General features: G+C 44.2%; 1 protein-coding gene and 2 long non-coding RNA genes across 3 annotated transcripts in view; all 3 read left to right on the forward strand.

The window, feature by feature from the left end:
* The first annotated feature begins 1395 nt into the window (after positions 1–1395).
* Positions 1396–5423, forward strand: LOC121404493. The gene is made up of 2 exons (XR_005968031.1): positions 1396–1725; positions 5344–5423. It is a non-coding gene; the product is annotated as an uncharacterized LOC121404493 (long non-coding RNA).
* A 2-nt stretch (positions 5424–5425) lies between these two features.
* LOC111064907 lies at positions 5426–6378 on the forward strand. Its single transcript, XR_002606940.2, has 2 exons — positions 5426–5784; positions 6253–6378. It is a non-coding gene; the product is annotated as an uncharacterized LOC111064907 (long non-coding RNA).
* A 312-nt stretch (positions 6379–6690) lies between these two features.
* Positions 6691–18582, forward strand: part of LOC111064900 (ecdysone-induced protein 75B, isoforms C/D) — a 104958-nt gene continuing 93066 nt past the window's right edge. The window contains exon 1 of the mRNA XM_022352742.2: positions 6691–8502. Within this exon, the coding sequence (XP_022208434.2) occupies positions 7032–8502 (1471 nt within the window). The 5' untranslated portion in view covers positions 6691–7031. The remainder of the gene's footprint in view (positions 8503–18582) is intronic.

The following is an 18582-nucleotide window of genomic DNA, read 5'->3' on the forward strand; positions in this document are numbered from 1 at the left end:
GCCTTGCATTTACCGCTCTCTCTCTTTCTCTCGCTCTACGAGAAAGAGAGCACAGGCTACGAGTGGGATGCCGGTGCCCCATCTATGCTATGCTGTTTCGGGGGTGATGTCTGGCTGCCCCTGCCACGTGCTGCATGTTTGCAAATTTCATGGCGCTGTCATTGACCATGATATTTGGCCAGAAAGAGTACCGCTAAGCGGAGACCCGCAGACGCGTGTCTGGCTAACCTTAGGAATCGGATGGCATTGCCAGTGCCATCCACTCAATGCAATAGCCTCGCCCTCGTCTGGACTCGGACCTGGACCTGCACTGGACAAGCTAGAATGGAAAACTAAGGAATATTTGAGCATGGAAAGGATGGGGCAGTGGCTGTTGGAACATCCAAAGAATTCAGTTAGAACAGATTCGATTGGCATGGGCTCACAAAATCAAGGTTACGCGACGCACATCCATTAAAAACTTCCCCCGCACAAGGGCAGCCGAAACGAAACTCCATTAGATTGCAACCCCCAGACGGGCAGAATTCAAAGCTTGAGGCGGTCTCCCCAGTCTCCCGCAGCTGGGCGGACAAATAAATGTAAGGGAAATATGTACTCGTCCTCGTACTCGTCCTCGTATCTCTGCCCGACCTAACCAAACAAAATGTAAGCCAGCGGAGTGTCTAGGAAACCGTCGTCTCTCCTGCCCAGCCTTTGCTGCCATAAACTCCTTGGCGAAGTTTCCTTTCATTTCAACGCCCGAGGGGTTGCAACTCCAGACAGACAGACAGACAGCGGAGCAACGAAGAAACAATCCACCCACTTCGGGCACATTTTGCAATTATTTTTAACTTCTATGCGGCGACAACACTCCCGGAATGCCACAAAAACTTTTGCAACCCCAAAAAGAAGTACGACAAAAGCCCTCGAAAAGGGGCAAAATGCCTGCTGCCGCTGCTGCCGCTGCTACGACAGTGGAAATCTGCTTCCGACGTCCATATCCACGGTCATGTTCATGTTCATGTTCGTAGCACCCGCACCCACCCCCAACGACCACCCGCCCATTGTACATTGACTTCTCTGGGCTATGCTTTGCTTTGTTTTCTGCATTCTCTTCTGTCTGCGCTCTCACTGAAGCTCGCTTGCTCGCTCTCACTCGCTCTCTCTGTCTCTCTTTCTGTCTGACATTCCCATACCACGACCTACCTTACCCATACCCACAGTGGGCTGCCGCTGCTGCTGCTGCTGCTGCTGCTTTCGGCCCATGCCCATCCATTTCTTCCATGCACAACTCCCGCTGTCGCCGCCGCTGCGCTGCAGTCGCAGCCGCAGTCGCAGTCACAGTTGGCGTTGCGTTGCGTTGCGTCGCTGTTCGTTTTCATATTGAAAGTAGAATTTTTCACTTTTGCAAAATTTCTGCCGCGCTTCGGCCACAGTCTCGTTAACGGCGTCCGTCATGTCGTACGCTGTGTTCTCTCTCTCGCACGGTTAACAGTGCTCGGTTACGCCGCCCCACCGCCACGCCTCCTCACGCTAACCGACTACTCGGCTGCGCACTCGTCTTACCAAGCAACGCGTCTTGTTCTTGGCCAGCCAGCAACCAACTTTCATTTGTTGCAACAATTTCAATTGCATGTCGGTCGGTGCCAGGCATGCCCCAAGCATTCGCTCCGACTTTCTGCTCCTAGTGGCAGCAGTATCCGACGGATGCGTAACGCGATCAAGTGGAGCCCTTGCCCTCTCTCTGTATGTGTTGCAACTTGCAAGTTGTTTGTTTGTGGGAGCTTTGTGTAAAAATTCTCAAAAAAAAAACCCAATTAAAGTTCTAATATTAATCAGATTCCAGTTAATTCATGAGAAATATGTACGACAAGTTCCTATAAATATGAATTAATGGATTGGATTTCATTTGGAAAGTGTTTGAAGTTCTAAGAATTAAATAGATCAAAATTAGATTACTACTTGGAAAAGTGTGATAACCTAGGAACAAAAATTATTAAAATTGATTAAATTACTAAAAAAAAATAAAACAAAGAAAACCTGAAATTCGTTTAAAACAAAACAAAATTCAGTCAAAGCTGAGAACAAACAAACAAACAAAATCGTTTTAATTTTGTTTGAAAATTGAGTGAAAATTACAGAAAAAATATATTAGAAAAAAAGCAAATTCCAACTGTGAAAATTAAGAAAAACAAGTTGAAAAATATGTAAATTAAGCAGAAAAGTTAAAATGATTAGTTTGTGAATGCACCAACTAGAAATAGAAAACTCCTATGCAGCTCTCATCAGGATACTGTCCACTGACCCACCTGACCTTTCACTCTCGGAATCACATCGCCAGCAAAAGCCTCAATTAGTGGGTGGAAAGTGGAAGCACTAGAAAAATCGCCTCGATCCGGGAAGGACAACACACACACCCACACTCATCCTTTCGGCTCATTAAGCCTTCATGGGCGTCCCATACCCCAACTGTCTGACTCATTCCAGTTTGAAAACTCCGTCTGGAGTTGCAACCCTCATTAGAATCCCCCGTGTCTGCGCTGCAACTCCACTCCACTCCACTCCACGGATTCGGTGACCAGCAAAACTCCACTCATCGTTCCAACAGCGCTTTAACAGCGCGCTGTTGGGGCAGCACTGTAGACGCTCTGCTAAAGCCAGCGCCGACTAGGCCTTCCTTGGTATTGGTGAACTTGACAAATACACGCGCCGCCACTTGCTCTCGCCGGCTCTCTCTCTCTCTCCCTCTCTCTCTCTCTCTCTCTGTTTGTGTGTGCTGCTCTCCCTCTCTGACGTTCTGTTTCTATTTCAAGTTCTTTTTTCGCAATGTTAAGGTCAATACATTGGCAGTGAGTGTGTCTGTCTGTCAGTGTCTGTCTGCCTGTCTGTCTGTGTTTGTATCTGTGAGTGTGTGTGCTTGCATTTCCACATGGCTGCAGCTTGTGCAGCGGTGAGGTTGCATTTTGTTTGTTGATTAGTTCGCTATTGAATATGTTGCCAAGCACACACACACACACACCAACAACACACGCCAACACACTCTCCCAATCTCTCAATGAATGTCATCGTGTGCTCATTTCGCATATCGCATATAACGGTTTATTGTGTGGTTGCGTTTTGGTTTGTTTGATTTTTTTCAATTGGAGGTCTCTCTCTGTCGTACGCGGAAGTTTTGGCGCCCCACCCCCCTCAATGCCACCCACCGCATGAGGCATGGAAACAGGTTATCCGGAAGAAATGATGATGCATTTAATGCCGCTTGGGGATTGAAAGGTGGAGTGAAAGTGAATGAACTACACCAAATAAGTCGTTTAATAACACGATTAATCAGGCTGCATCAAGGATTATAGTTGGATAGTTCAATTAAACGAAGACAGCCCCCCAAAGGCCTCAATTTCGTTTGATCCTATCAGAATGGTCACCAAGGAAAAGCCTCCTTCTTCCCACGTTCTACCTGCAAGCAAAAGTGTCCCTTATAATCCAAGCACTCGAGCAACTTCCACTCCAAATACTTTCAACACACACACACACACACGTACATGCACGTATGTGTATGTAACTTCCGCTCTGGTATCTGGTATTTGCCACTGCTGCCCCCCATTCGTCAATTTAGGGCCGAGGGGCAGGGGGTATTGGTGCCTTAACTCGCTGCGAACCTACCTCAATGCGTGGCAGCGCTGCTAACCTAACCGAAAATCCCAGACCATTCCCCTGTAAATTTCTCATCCGCACGCACATTACTCATACGCACGGAAGTCGAGGGCTGAAAAACTCAAACTCCGCATCAGCAAGCAACCCCGAAAATTGTGTGTGTGGCAACAACCCCCGTGCGGAAGGGAACCCTCCTCCAACCACATCCAACCACCCACCCACTAAGAGCTGCCCCAGTCCACAAATTGTTGAACCCCACGGAAAAAGTTTGTGTGCGTCGTCTTTTTGGCTTTACATTCGCATTTATTTTTGTTTATTTATGTTTTGCTTGTTGTATTCTTCCTCTCTTTGCCATCTCTCTCTATCTCTCTCTCTCTTTGCAGCAATGCTCTCTCTCTCTCTCTTACTCTCTCTCTCTCTCACTGTCTGTGCTCTCTCTGCTCAGCTTTTCGTACGGTTTTCACTTTCATTGTGCAGCTTTTGCGCTCTCAACGAACAACAGAGAACAACAGCAGCGCTCTCTCTCTCTCTCTCTCTCGCTGTCTCACTGTCTCTCTCTTTCACTCTTGCCATCTCTTTCGCACAGTGTTCTGTTACTGTTTCTGGTTCTGGGCCTGTTGGGAGCTTTTGCTTTTGCCGATTCATTCAAAAGTAGTACGGCAAACGCAACGGTTGGCGAGGCTTACATCAGCCGCGCGCAAAAAACGAATTGGCCAACAAACAAATCCCCAAAACACCCGAAAGGGACAGAGATATATATATATATATACACCCACCCAGTGAGAGCAAGTGAGTGAGTGAGAGTGAGAGCAAGTGTCGAATCATTTTCGAATATTTATTGAAATGTGCAATAATTATATGGGCGGCCTTATATAAGCCCAAAAAGGAAAGCCCATTGTCAAGGGCAAAGAGTGTGTCGTCTAACATTGAGCCGTGACCGTGTACCGTGTCCCCCGTGTACCCCCGTGTCCGTGTATCGTTTCGTATCGCATCGTATCACCTCGAATCGTGGCCCCCCCGTGTGTGTGTCCTTGTCCTTGTCCTTGTGCAGCGCGTCAGAGCCTGGTCCGAACAGCTGCTTGGCTCTTGGCTCTGGCTCTGGGCTTTGGCCCTGCCGGTCGTCTGCTGGGTGGCGTCCTTGTCCATGTCCTCGACGACGCCTTGCTCTTGAACCACGACGCAACTTGAAGCTCGGCTCCAGCAGAGGACACCACACTCGCCGCCATCCCAGGCACCCAGCTGTTGCTCCACACCTCCACCCAACAGCCGCCACACCCAGCTGTTTGTTTGTTCGGTCAGTCAATAGTTCTGTTCCGTTCTGTTCTGTATATATGGGGATGTAGAGGCGAAAAAACGAATCCGAATCCCAATCCGAATGCGAATGCGAGTCCCGGACCCGAAACAGCTGTGAACGACACGAACCTCTGTCTCTCTGGGGGCAAGCCAGCGTCTCTGCATCTGTGTCGCAATGTGTTTCAACAAGCTATTCCTGATAAACAAATTCCCCAATCACACAAACAGCACAAAGGTCAAATGTCAACAGCAAAGGTGTAAAGCCACACATAACAACAACAAAATCCAATCAAATTGTAATCAAATCAAGTGAAAATTATCAATCCTGGAAGCCGCAAAAAATATACCGTTAATAAAACCAAAACAAAGCTCCCCCCTAACACTCAACAAACACTCAACTGAATGAATATATTTTTCTAGAGGTGTTTAAAAACAAAGAAATACTCGTACAACAAATGAATTGAATTGAATATTTACTCGCTCAGGTTTTACAACAACAACAACAAAAACAAGGATATAAGGATCTGCAACGCGTTGTGTTTCATGTGCAAAATATACTACAATACTAAACATATATAAATATATATATATTTTTGGAAAAAATTACTAAAATAATCTTGTGAATCGTGTATAAAATATTAGAAATATTATGAGCAGCAAAATAAGCAAAACAGAAAACAAAACAAATATAATACATCAGATATAATAATAACTATATACATCAGATACGCGATCATCAAATATACATATACATATATATATTCTTATACATATTAATCAACGATTTTCAATCAATCAATCCATCAATCAAGCCAACAATCAATCGAGCATACATGCATACATCTCTATTTATAAATAAAAGTAAGTAATATAAAATCTGCAAGGATTTATTAGGCCTACTGTAGGCTTTTGCACCCATTTTTCCCCACACATTTCCACACCGAATGGCTGGCTTTTCGCTCTTCCAATTCTTAGTCTGTCTGTATATACAAAAGCCTCTATTTAAGCCCCTATTTAAGCCCCTATTTAAGCCTTTATTTATGTCCTTATTTAAGCCCTTACTTAGATAACATTCATTAAATGTATAATCACTGGAAAAGCAATACTGAAAGGAAAATTAAATATTTGTTGGGCTACTTTTAATAATTTAATCTTTTATTGGAATTCTATAATTCCATAATTATGATCAATTCTTAGTGAGAGTAATACCAATGTATAGCTAGAGTTCGAGTCTGTGGAATATAATATCTCTAGCTTTTTCTATGATAAGCAATGTGTATCCTCAAGATCTAACTATATATGTATTTTTTTATCATTTCTATTACTTAGATACTTCGAAAAAAACACAAAAACATACTCAGAAGCTGCTGCGGAGTGGTCGTATAAACCATCAAGTATTATTAGCACCTAAAAACAAAAACAAAAAAACCAACTTAGACTCGGAAATCAGCCTCCGAAAAACATAAAAACTCAGTCGGAAAACTCATCTCATCCTCAACGGAAGAAGCCTCAAAACAAACAGACAAATATATATATATTTAGAGAGAGATATATATATATATTATATATACAGTAAGGATCACTGTGTGGCAGGTATATAGCCAGGGACAACGCTAAGGATAACGTAAGGACTAAGGACAACAATTCTAGGATACAATAGAATACAGAAATAAATACAGAAAATAGAAAAACAAAACAAAACAAAAAACAAAAAAGGGAAAACTTTTTCGCAACTTTGAAGGCTGACAAACAAAAAAAACACACAACAAACAAATTTTTTTGATAATCCAACAAAAACAAAAGCAAAAGCAGAATACAACAACAACAACCACAACAACCACAAAAGCGTAAAGAAGAAGAGACTGATTTTTAAAACTAAAGAAGAAGACGACGAAGACGAAGCAGAAGACGGATAAGGATAAAGGATAAGCTAAGACGAAGAGCATCATTGAGGCAAAAAGTGATTCAGGATCAAATCCACAAAAATATAAATCAACTTTCCATACAACAACAAAGAAAAAAACATACACCATTATATTAATCGATATACGATATACATATATATCGGAATTTTTGTGCGATTTTCCTTTTTGAAAAATAATACACCCATGTTGAAGAAACTAAAGTGCATGGAGGCGGCACAGGCGGCAGCAGCAGCAGCTGCCGCCGCCGCAACAGCAGCAGGAGGAGGAAGCGCTTCGGGACCGACTTCGGGTACCCCAAAACTGATCAAAACCGAACCGATCGACTTTGAGATGCTCCACCTGGAGGAGATCGAACGGGAGCCGAGCAGCAGCAGCAGCAGCAACAGCAACAGCAGTAGCAGCAACAGCAGCAGCAACGCTGCAACAATGCCACAGAGATACACCCACGTCCAGGTGCAGACAGTGCCGCCACGCCAGCCGACAGGCCTTACCACGGCTGGGGGCACTCAGAAGGTGATTCTCACACCGCGAGTGGAGTACGTCCAGCAGCGAGCCACCAGCACTACGGTGGGTGCCATCAAGCACATTTACACCCAGCAGCAGGTGACAGCGAGCGGCGGTGCCAGTGCCGCACGTCAGACACAACCGGAGGCCAATGCCGTGGCCCTGTCGGGGTCACCGCAGATCATCATCACACGAGCGGTGCCCAGTCAGCATCTGTCGCGTCGCCACTCGGACAGTCCCTCCTCCCTGCATCAGTTCCAACAGCAACCAGCACTGCAGCAACAGCAGCAACAGCAGCAGCAGCAACGTCAGCAGCAGCAGCATCAGCAGCAGTCGCCCCCGCCGCTGCACCACCAACAGAATCAGCAGCATGTGCGGGTCATTCGGGATGGTCGGCTGTACGATGAAACCACTGTGGTGGTTGGTGGTGCACGTCGTCTGTCCGTGTCGCCGCCACCCCTCCACCATCACTCGCGCTCGGCATCCGTCTCGCCAGTCATCAACAGACGCGGTGGGGCAACAGTAGCCACGGGTGGCTATATGGATCAGCAGCAGCAGCAATATCAGCAGCGACAGACGCCACCATTGGCGCCGCCACCACCCCCTCCACCGCCACCCCCGCCGCCTCCACCGCCCCAACAGCAACAACAGCAGACACAATACATCTCCAGTGGGGCAGCATCCACACCCACAGCGGCTGCACGCAAGTTTGTGGTCAGCACCAGCACGCGACACGTGAACGTGATTGCCTCCAACCACTTCCAGCAGCAGCAGCAACAGCAGCAGCAGCAACATGTGGTGGCAAGCGTCAGTTCTAGCAGCAGCAGCAGCTCCTCTGCCATCTCCTCATCGGCGGCAGCCAGCTCTTCTTCCGCCACATCGCACATATTTCGTACGCCGGTCGTCTCCAGCAGCAGCAATATCAATCAGCAGCATCACCACCACCAACAGCAGCAGCAGCACCAACAGCACCAACAGCACCAACAGCAGCAGCAGCAATCGAATATGGGCAGCTCTGCCATGCGTCCACCGCCGCCTCCGCCACCGCCGAAGGTCAAGCATGCCCCCGGCTCGACCAGCAGCAGCAACAGCAGCAGCAATTGCAACAACAGCAATGGCGAGGAGCCGTCTAGCTCGATTCCTGATCTAGGTAAGTCTTTCCCTCCCCAAATACACCCACTCTACACCCCTTCCCAACAAACTGTTGCTCTGGCAACCTGTTGACCCTGAAGGCACTTGTCGATCGTGCTATATGTATGTACAATACACGCATATGGTGGTTGGCCAAGTCGGTTGACAGGTTCTACAGTATGCATACATATCTGTGGAGAAAACACTAGCCAACCAATATCAGGTTTTATTTCAAACTTAGGGCATATTGGATAATTATTATGGCCAAAATGAACAACAAAACCACGGCTCTTTGAACACCTGGACGCTCGAACACCATTAATGCTAGAGCCATGCGCTTCTTATAATATTATGCGGCTGTAGTCAGAATTAATTGCATATGGATAATGACAAAATGGATAATTCCCGATCGTGTTGCACAGTGTAGAGCTAGAGAACCTGCGCGGTGTATTGTTTAGCCATTTGTGGATTTGTGGGCCAGACACTCTGTATGGCATGTAGGAAATCGAATTGCATTTTGTGCTGATATATGGGTGAGTCATTTCTTTATAGAGCTGTTTATACAGTTAGACATTTAATATGTCTGTGAGTGAGTAGGGGGGTGCATAACGGTTCGTTCTGCACTGAAAGGTCAACACTAAAATATGAGTAATTTTACTTTCTATTCTATAATATCAGAGCACTAAATGAAACTAAATTACTTTTGCAAGCACGTTTCAGCATGCGAAGTGCAATTACGGATTGGGTCAATGGGTCTGCCGCTTGGAGATACATTCCATAAGAATGTATCTGGCTAAACGGATATGAAAGTCGTACTGCAAGCCGCCACTCGAAATACATTCGAATTAGTTTCAAATTCCTCATTGGATTACCTCATAAAATGGCTTAGCTCTTTGGGAATTCCTTGTACAAGCATATATAATATTTATTTACTATATTATATGCGTAGTACTCGTGTTTCCATTGGAATCAGTGGCTGCTGATGCTGCTGCACCTAAAAAGTCGAATTATTTTTATTTAAATTTAATTATCTTCCTCTCCAACTCTCCACCTCTCTATCTCTTACTCGCTCCATTCGCGGCACACTTTTTTTGGCTTTGTCAAGGTTGCATGATGTTATAGGTACTATATACGTATATATGTATGTATGTACATATGTTTGTTTTTATATATAGCCCCACAAACATTTCGTACATACATACATATATATTTGTGTTAATTTCGGTATACGATTATTCCTTCTCTCTCACCTTGAACTTCAACTGGAATAAACTTTGCCGCTCTGTCTGCTCTCGCTATCTCTCTCTCTCTCTCTCTGTTTCTCTCTGTGACGTGATACCCTCGAATGTCGGTTGTTATTGTATCCAAATTGGAACTACTACTTCTACTTCTACGTACATGTATATGCTTTATATGGAATAAAGAAATGGCGCATAAATTAAATATATACGAGTAATCGTATTGTTTGTCCAAATCATTGTTGATTTTTGTTGAGCAACTTTCTCAGATTCTCGGATGCACATTTGCATTGCTGATTTCGTTTTTGCTTTTGGGGAGAGCTTCCGTTTTGTCTGCCACACAAGTTGTGGGGAATGTCCCTTGGCTCGGGAATTAATTATTTAAATTTAAAAAATGAATCGGAACTCTCTTACACATATTATTTGTATTTGTATTGGGTGTATTGGGTATTAAAGGGTCGCAGTCAAATGTTTTGACGGGTTTTCCTTTCTAATTTAGCTTTTATGAGCCCTTTTTTGTTGTTCTTCGGTTTAAAACGTATTCAATATCAATTACTTAATATCCTTTTTCTTGTGCTTATTGTTTAAGTTCTCTAGTAGTTAATGGAATTTATTTCAAAGCCTAGACCGAATGCACTATAAATTTTTTATGGGTATAATGGAAACTGATTCCATAATTATTATTTAAATAAATTTGTAATTCGTTTTGTTTATTCAATAAAAGAAATGTTTTTTTTTTATGAGATCATTCGCATATAAATTATATATAATTATTCTTTTCTATGTATTTCCACTTCCTCAATTATGTTGTAGATTCTTTGTAGAAACTTTTCTTGCGTTTTAGGACATTTATAAAATTCTATGTTTTTCTGTTCTGATAATTTCCATAATTTATTCCACTTTCAATTTTGTTTTGCCAACTTCCCCCCAAAGCCTTAATTAATCAAAGTTGTGTTGGTTTTAGTGGCTGGCATTTTAGTTTGGATTAAATCATATGTTTCCAGCTAAAGCATGAGGGAACCTGTTCCACGAATCCCCACACCCGCCCAAACGGCTGATGAAAGTGACAGTTGACGAAGATTTTTTTTGGTTTTTGGAGAACTTCGAATGATTTCATTTTCGGGGTTTTATTTAATTTTTTTTTTTCTGGTTTGTTTTGTTTTGCTTGTGTCTCAAGATTGGCTCAGTTATACCATATATATATATCACGGATAGATGCATATGTATGTATATTGTATGTATGGAGCGAATGCTCGTTGTATTCTCCTTTTTTTGCTGCTGCTTGGCCAATAAATAAACGAGTCTGCGAGTAGTCAAGCAAATAAAAGTCAAGGCCATCCAGCCATCCAGGCCGCCCTGATAGACTCTCGTACTCGTAGATTTATTTGCCTTTTTCGCCACCCGCTCCCCCTCCCCCACCCATCAGCATTCACTGTGAAAGTGGCGGAGATTCGTGGAAGGGGACAGAGAGATTCCCAATCAGCTACCTGTTTTTTGTTTTTGTTTTTGTTTTTTTTCGGGACTCAAAACGTTTTCAATGTCAATGCCAGAACCCAAATTGGGGCTGTGGCACGATGATGAGAGACCTTAATAATCTCACGCATCTCACACATATAAACGTAACAGCGTATGGGTCATATATGTACATATATTCGCATTCGTGTATGTATTCCCCGAATGAAAAGTATTTTTATTTCTCTGTTATCATTTTGAGCGGGTGACAGACACTGAAAGCAGAGAGAGAGAGAGAAGGAGAACACAATATACGCATACTAACAGACATCTATTGAAATTGGAACTTGGTGTCAATTAAGGAAGAAAACTTGGGGCACAATGTCTCCTTCCTCCTGTTAGCGGGTCATATTTTTAGATACAACAAATACACACATATCTTTGAAAGCCATTTAATTTTTTAATTTAGATCGAGGGAATTCTGGGAATGGGCTAAGACTGCGATTGTGGAGGAGGACATTACCGTTGAAAGAACTGTTAAGATCTCTGCCCTATTATTCATAGGTTGTATGTCAGTTCTATAGGTCAGTGAGCGCCCCTGAAAAGTGAAAGCCCCCATAATCTTTTCCAGCGAATTATGTACCCGAAATTCCATTGTAAAATCCAGTCGTAACGCTGGAGCCAATCATCCCATAATGCGATTAGCAAGCACGAAAATGATTGGCAATTGCTATAGAATGGAGCGCAGCGGAGCAGAGTGCTGCAATCGGTCGACTGGTCGAGTGACCTATAGGCCGATGTGGAGCAATGCATCTGCATCTGGCTTATTGCGTTCTGGGCCAACATTCAATAGAAATCATTGGCAGCGGCTGTGGCAGTGGCAGTGGCAGCGGCAGTGTTTGCGATTCGATTTTTCCGGCTTTCCAGCTGACGACCTTGTCAGTGAAATCTCTTGCATAACATCCACAGCGAGAGGCTAAGGCTAAGGCAATTCCCACAACTATACTCGAGTGCAAGTGCAAGTGCGAGTGCGAGTACTTTACTTATATTATTTAATAGAATTAAAAGCAAAGCAAAGGCGTAATTTGTTAGGGCTTTTATTTGAGCTACTCGTATGTATATGCCGTAAATTGATTGTGGCCCATAAACACCGATCAACGATTGCTGTTGCATGCATACATACATACATATACCATGTACACGATGTATGTATGTTCGTTTGTTTGTGTGTATGCATGGAGGATTATTGGGGGGACTAGTTGGGTGCTCTGTGGGGTGCTACGACCTTGTGCTTATGCAAAACTAACAATTAATACACGTACTTGTTGCTCATTTCACCGCAATCGCAATGTGCAAAGGTTTTATATTCGAATTGAATATTGATTAGGTATTATAATATATGTACTATATCCGAGAACGAGAGAGGGGTATCGTATCAGGTTATTATGTCACATAATACTACTAAGTAGAAGGTATCAATAAAAAGGTTTAAAATGTAATGGGAAATCGGATTGTAATGACATTCGAAATATACTGATACAGCCACATACATATACAGATATGTACATACATACACAGATTTTTGGCAGAGGGTATTTCACGTATACTTAATATTATTAAGTATATGTATGTATGGTTTACTGTACATATATTTTTGTAATATTTTTTATTGGATATATTAAAATATTTATTAGTTCGATATTCTGCATAGAATATTCATTTTATTCAATTACAAATGCAACAGATCGGATCCCCAGAATATATCTTAAATATATCTTATATCTAGTATATCGGATAAATCTTTTGCAATTGATAATGTTTCGCAACCTTTCCTTTGCGAATGAAATTCCAACCAAGTGGATGGCCCTGAAAATATGCCAAATGATGTTTTATGTAATTACCCAACACTCGATTGATTTATAACCGTTGTACTAACTTAGTTATGCTTAGAGGCCCTGCCTTCTTGGATCCGCTCACCCGCAACCCAAAGCGATTTCAATCTAAATCTAATTCGAAATCTGTTAAACATTGACACAAAGTCACGCCAATTCCAAGTTATAGACATTTATTGCAGTTACTCAACTCGTTCCGGGCACAGGCAAGGCGAGAAAAAAAAACAGTTAACAAATATATCTAGCGGATAAAATGCCACACAAAGCACACAGCCATAGCCACAGAGACATAGCCACAGGCAGAACCTGTTTGAGTGCAAAAGCCATAACGAATTGAAACGAAAAGAACAGCAAAACCAAAACAAAGTGCAAATAAAATAAAGAAACAATATATTATACAATGTACAAGTTGTATAAAAATGCGAATTGCAAGTGGGAGAGACAGAGCGAACAGCAATCAAAATGATAGAAAATTAAATACAAATGCCACCCCACCACCACCGAAGTTCAAATACACTTAAAGATCTGTGGATCCTAGAAATCTACTGATATTATTTACTGATATTACTTAAAGCCAAAAGTAATCTAATTTGCTAATCCTAATGCAACAACAAGTGACACGCCATGAGTTACTTTTTCTATGACTGCTTTCAAACTAAAAAAAATCCAGATAATTGTACGACTAGCATAGACTCTTCTCTGTGTCTCTGTGGATAGGGTATCAACAAATACACATACCGTGCCAAGCCAAAAGCACAAAGCAACAACAGAAACCAAGCGCAAGGTCATTCCCGAGTCTCTGGCATTAGAAGCGGAAGAGAAATAGCAATAGCAATAGCAATAGCAATAGCAAACACACAATAAAAGGCAACACACAAAATGTGACACACTGAAAGCGAGAACAGAACAGCAATTACAGTTGTAGCCGTGTGTGTGTGTGAGAGAGCGAAAGAGAGACAGGGGCAACGGCAACGGCAACGGCAGCGTCAGCGTCAAGTGCAGGCGTAACGTAAATCTAGAACACTTCCTGAATGACAGCCAGCCGCGTGAGCGCGAGAGGGAGTGGGAGAGGCAGGCGAGAGAGCGAAAACAATTAGCAAAAAGCGAATTTGATTACAGTTACATGTTGATGATGATGATGAGCCAGCCGCGTGCTCTGATGGTGTGAGGGGCAATGAGTGTGACGTACTTGAGTCGCCGCTAGCAAAGCGGTACGCACTGCCCTTGCCAACCGTTAGAATCGGATCGGATCGGTCATACATATTTTCCAAAAGCTCTCAATTACCGAAGGTCGAGCAACGGGGACTAGACCTCAGTGCCGAGGCCCAGCTGTAATCCAAAACCCTCTAGACCCCCACCACCCTCCCACATTTCCATGATTATGATTCGACTAACGGCAATTACAGATATAGATTACCAGATATCTGGCCCTGCACTTGAAGTTTGACTCTCTCTCTCTCCCCCTATTATTTATACATTGACACGCGCCGTGCTTCTCGGGGGAAGGTCAAGCATCGGTTTGGTTGAGTCAGTTGGTTAATAGCTTCGGATTTCCTATGGCTGTCATCACACTGAATCATCTCTGCTATGAATTAGATGGGTGCTAGTTGGGCCCGGAAACCCCGAATTGTCACGCAGACTTCTCAGATCGAAAGCGGTGCTTCTTGGTAAGGGATTCGGCTTACACAGACACAACATTGAAGGTCGCGGGTTGGAAAAGCAGAAAATGCTGCACTTAGTCATCGCTTTTTTTTTTTTTTTTAAATTTAGTGTAATAATTAATGAGAAATAATTTTTCGCTTTGAATCGGATTACCTATAAACATCGGAACAGTATAAGACCATCCTATGAATGGGTCAGACTCTCTTTACTCTTTACTCTCTACAAAATTTCATAAAATTGTGCAATTCGAATGCCATTTTGGTGCCCTTTTTGAGTCATAACCATGGCAGGGCAGAGACCTCCAATGACTCGACATCCTCCACTGTTCTCTTCTGTTTATGCAAATATGTACATACATATGAATATCAACACCAGTCCTATATAGCACCCTTTTCGACAATCCCCTTGGCAGCCACTGGAGTTGCCCTGCATTGCACATTTAGGTCATGAACCGGAAACGTCTTAATTACATTGAATAAGCGGGAAAAGAGGCTCAAAGTCAATTTAAATGCACCACAAAAGTGAACAAAATGCAAAATGCAAAATGACTAAAGAAAGAAAATCAAAAGTGGAAGAAGAGTGGGTACGGGAGAGGGAGCGAGGGAGAAAAAGGAACGCAGACAGAAAGGAGGAGAAGAATTGCATACAATATTCGCATAAAAACTCGAATCGAGAGTTAAATAATTAAGCGGGCCAGCAGAGCAGAACAACAAAGGCAGAATAGCAGAAAGGGCTCACGGGAGGGAAAGGTGGAAGAGACAAAGGAGTGCGAGAGAGTATTAGCAAACAAAGGGGCTGAAGTGGGGGGGCTGAATGGAGAAAGGGAATGCAAAAATGAGATTAAAAAAAACAAATTGGAACGAAATCTGTGCAGACAACAAGAAGAAGAAGAGCTTCCAGCACCAAACAACAACAACAACAGCAGTAAGAAAATAATACAAACGGGGCTGTGGTCGCTTCTGGGCGCGCTCTCTATACCCACTCAGTCAGTATATACTTTTGGCTTATGTTTTTAATTAAAAAAAAAAATTTACTTTTATTCTCGTATATTACTCTCATATAATGTAATTTACATCTAACATGTAGACTTTACATGTTCCAATTAGATTCTACATCTCCTCCCCTTGGGGGGTCACTGAACGCGGCAGGGTGCGGCGGAAGGAATGGTTGTGTTATTGTTGGCGGGGGGGGGGAAGCAACTGAATTTCTCATCTGGCTATAATATGATCCGATCTTTCAGTCGGCATCTGGTGATATGGGCATTTTCACACCTTTAGTTTTATCTCAAGCCCCGATTTTCGTCCTTTGTGTGGGCGGAGGGGCGGGGCGAATTTTGAATACCGTAGCAGTGTGATATCACATGAGTTGGAAACCAAATTGGTTTCCTAGCTCTTATAGCTAGTCCAGGCGCCATCAAGACGGACGGACGCAGACGGACAGACGGCAGCGGACAGACGGAGACAGCGACTGGCTATATGACTCGGCTATTGATGCTATCAAATATTATACTTTATGGGGTCAACGTTTCCCTCTGCGTTGCACACTCACTACAAATCTAATATACCCTATTTTTTTGAGTACGGGTATAAAAAATAGCAGCAAAGCAGCGCTGCGACGCCGACGATGAACCAAGGCATCCGAAGACCTTGAACTTTGGGAAACAACAACACCATCAGCAGCAGCAGCAGCACCATGAGCAGCAGCAGCATGCAGAACAGTTCAAAGAGTAGACGCAGAAACGAAACAGTGCGAAAAAATCCAACTCAAGCTGGAGAAGAACAAGAACAAGGAGAATGGGCAGCAGCAGCAGCAACAGCGCAGAAGCAACAGCCTTAAATCAAAGCCTCGTCTCAGCTGCAGACGTCAGCGAGAGCGAGGATCCAATGTAGGGCAGACAGAAAGAGAGAGAACACAGCAGCAGCAGCAGTAGCCAACAGCCAAGGGAGTGGGAGAGAGGATGTGTCTGGTTATTAGCAGGATCAGCAAAAACAAAACTGGTTGCGCTCTCTCTCTCTCTCTCTCTCTTTGCTACTCTCCTGTGCAGGCAAGTGCCATTGACCTACAAGCAAATGTCGTTGGCTTCTTGTGGATCGCATCGCAGAGAGCGAGCGCCGCGCCGCGCCAACAAGGAGAAGAAGATGGAGGATGAGGAGAGACTGCAGTGGGCCTGCCTGCCTGCCCGCCTGTCGGCAGCAGCGGCAGCGTCCCAAGACCGAGACCTTGATATTGTCAACGACATGAGCAGCAGCAACAACAATTTAAAAATACAATATCAGCAAAGGGAACGGGAACGGGGCCGCAGAGAGAGAGAGAAGGTGGGTGGAAGAGCAGAAGCAGGATGGGCAGAGGAAGAGAGAATGGGGTACGGTGACGGCGGCGTCACGCTTCGGACATGGGGGGGCCGCTATTTATACCTTTTTCGATTGCGCCTTTTGTGTGTGATCTGCTTTTTGTTGTTTTTCGTGCGCGCCCAGAAACGTCCACAGATTCTGGCCTACTCCCTACCCCCTTCCCAACGCTGAGCAGCAACCCACCCATGGAACTGTGCCCCCCCACCACTCACGATTCGAACTCGAATCGCGCGGCTGTACTCCACTCCCCATCTGCATAGCATGGGCCCTCGCTACAACTTCGCTCGGGCCACCATTGGATGAGATGGGGGCCCGGGCCCTGGGCCTCAAGTGCAGTGCCCTTGACTTAGGTCAATAACACGATTATTCCTGTTGTTCTCTCCCATTTGGGGTTGGGATCTTTAGCGGTTCGGGGAGCGTTATCGCAAGCGCTGCCTTTTGGGTATTTATTCAGAATTTATTCAGTCCCCTGCACTCAGTTATTTCCCTGTATTGCATTTAGTATTTAACCCTCAACTTCTAACCACAATCGATTACCCCATAGAGAGTGCATGCGCGCACTCATGAGTGTCATCCGGACAGGACAGACAGGACAGACAGGACCTTGTTAACCCAAACGAAATTCCAAAAACAGTCCGCACACGCCTCAACCCCCCTGCAATGGCGTTGTGGCGCCCTTCGGCATGCCATTGCCACTTGACAGTGACCTTACAACAGCTGAACGGTGCGCCGCCTGCCCCACCCATTGACCATCACAGAGCTCCCTAATATCCCTCCCCTCCCCACAAGTGTGCCCTTCATACTGCTGCTGCTGCTGTTGCTGCAGCTGCATAACCTTTGCCTTGCATTTGAAGGCGAATCGACGCGCATGAACCTGACATTGAACGTGAATGTGCGCTGGCTGGCAATGAAAATTTCTTCCACGTTTCCGAACTAGAGAAAGCGGCAGCAGGAGCACAGAGGGAGAGGCAGAGGGGGTGGCTAAAAACTGTTTTACCCCCAATCGGTAATACTGGGGCAAACATTTCTTGATGGCTTTTCTACTTTGTAGCCTGCTCTATACTCTATACTCTCTGTGTGTGTGTGTGTGGGTTGGGTTTGTGAAGGGTTTGGGTTTGGCGTGCATATCGGAGGTCAGGTCAGGGCCAAAGCACTTGACATTTCTCATAAATATTCAAGTGAAAAATAGTAAAATTATCCTCACCCCCCTCCATCCCTCTCTCTGTCAGCCTATCTCTCTATATGGGTTAGTGTGTCAGGCAAAAGTTTCACACAAAAATTTCTTATAAACAACATTGGATCGGTAGCGCCACCCGGCGGACACATGTCCATGTCATTGACCCACAGCTGGTGGACAATACACACATAATGTTTATTAATTGTATGAAATGGCAATCCGATCGTTGATTATGGACTGGAATTGCAATTGGATTTCCGGGCAGTTGCTAATCAGATGGGGAATACAGATTTATAGGGGTTTTTGTTTTTGTTTATGGATTGTAAT

The sequence above is a fragment of the Drosophila obscura genome, unplaced genomic scaffold (assembly GCF_018151105.1).
Source record: "Drosophila obscura isolate BZ-5 IFL unplaced genomic scaffold, ASM1815110v1 contig_208, whole genome shotgun sequence".
In the NCBI taxonomy this organism is placed as follows: domain Eukaryota; kingdom Metazoa; phylum Arthropoda; class Insecta; order Diptera; family Drosophilidae; genus Drosophila; species Drosophila obscura.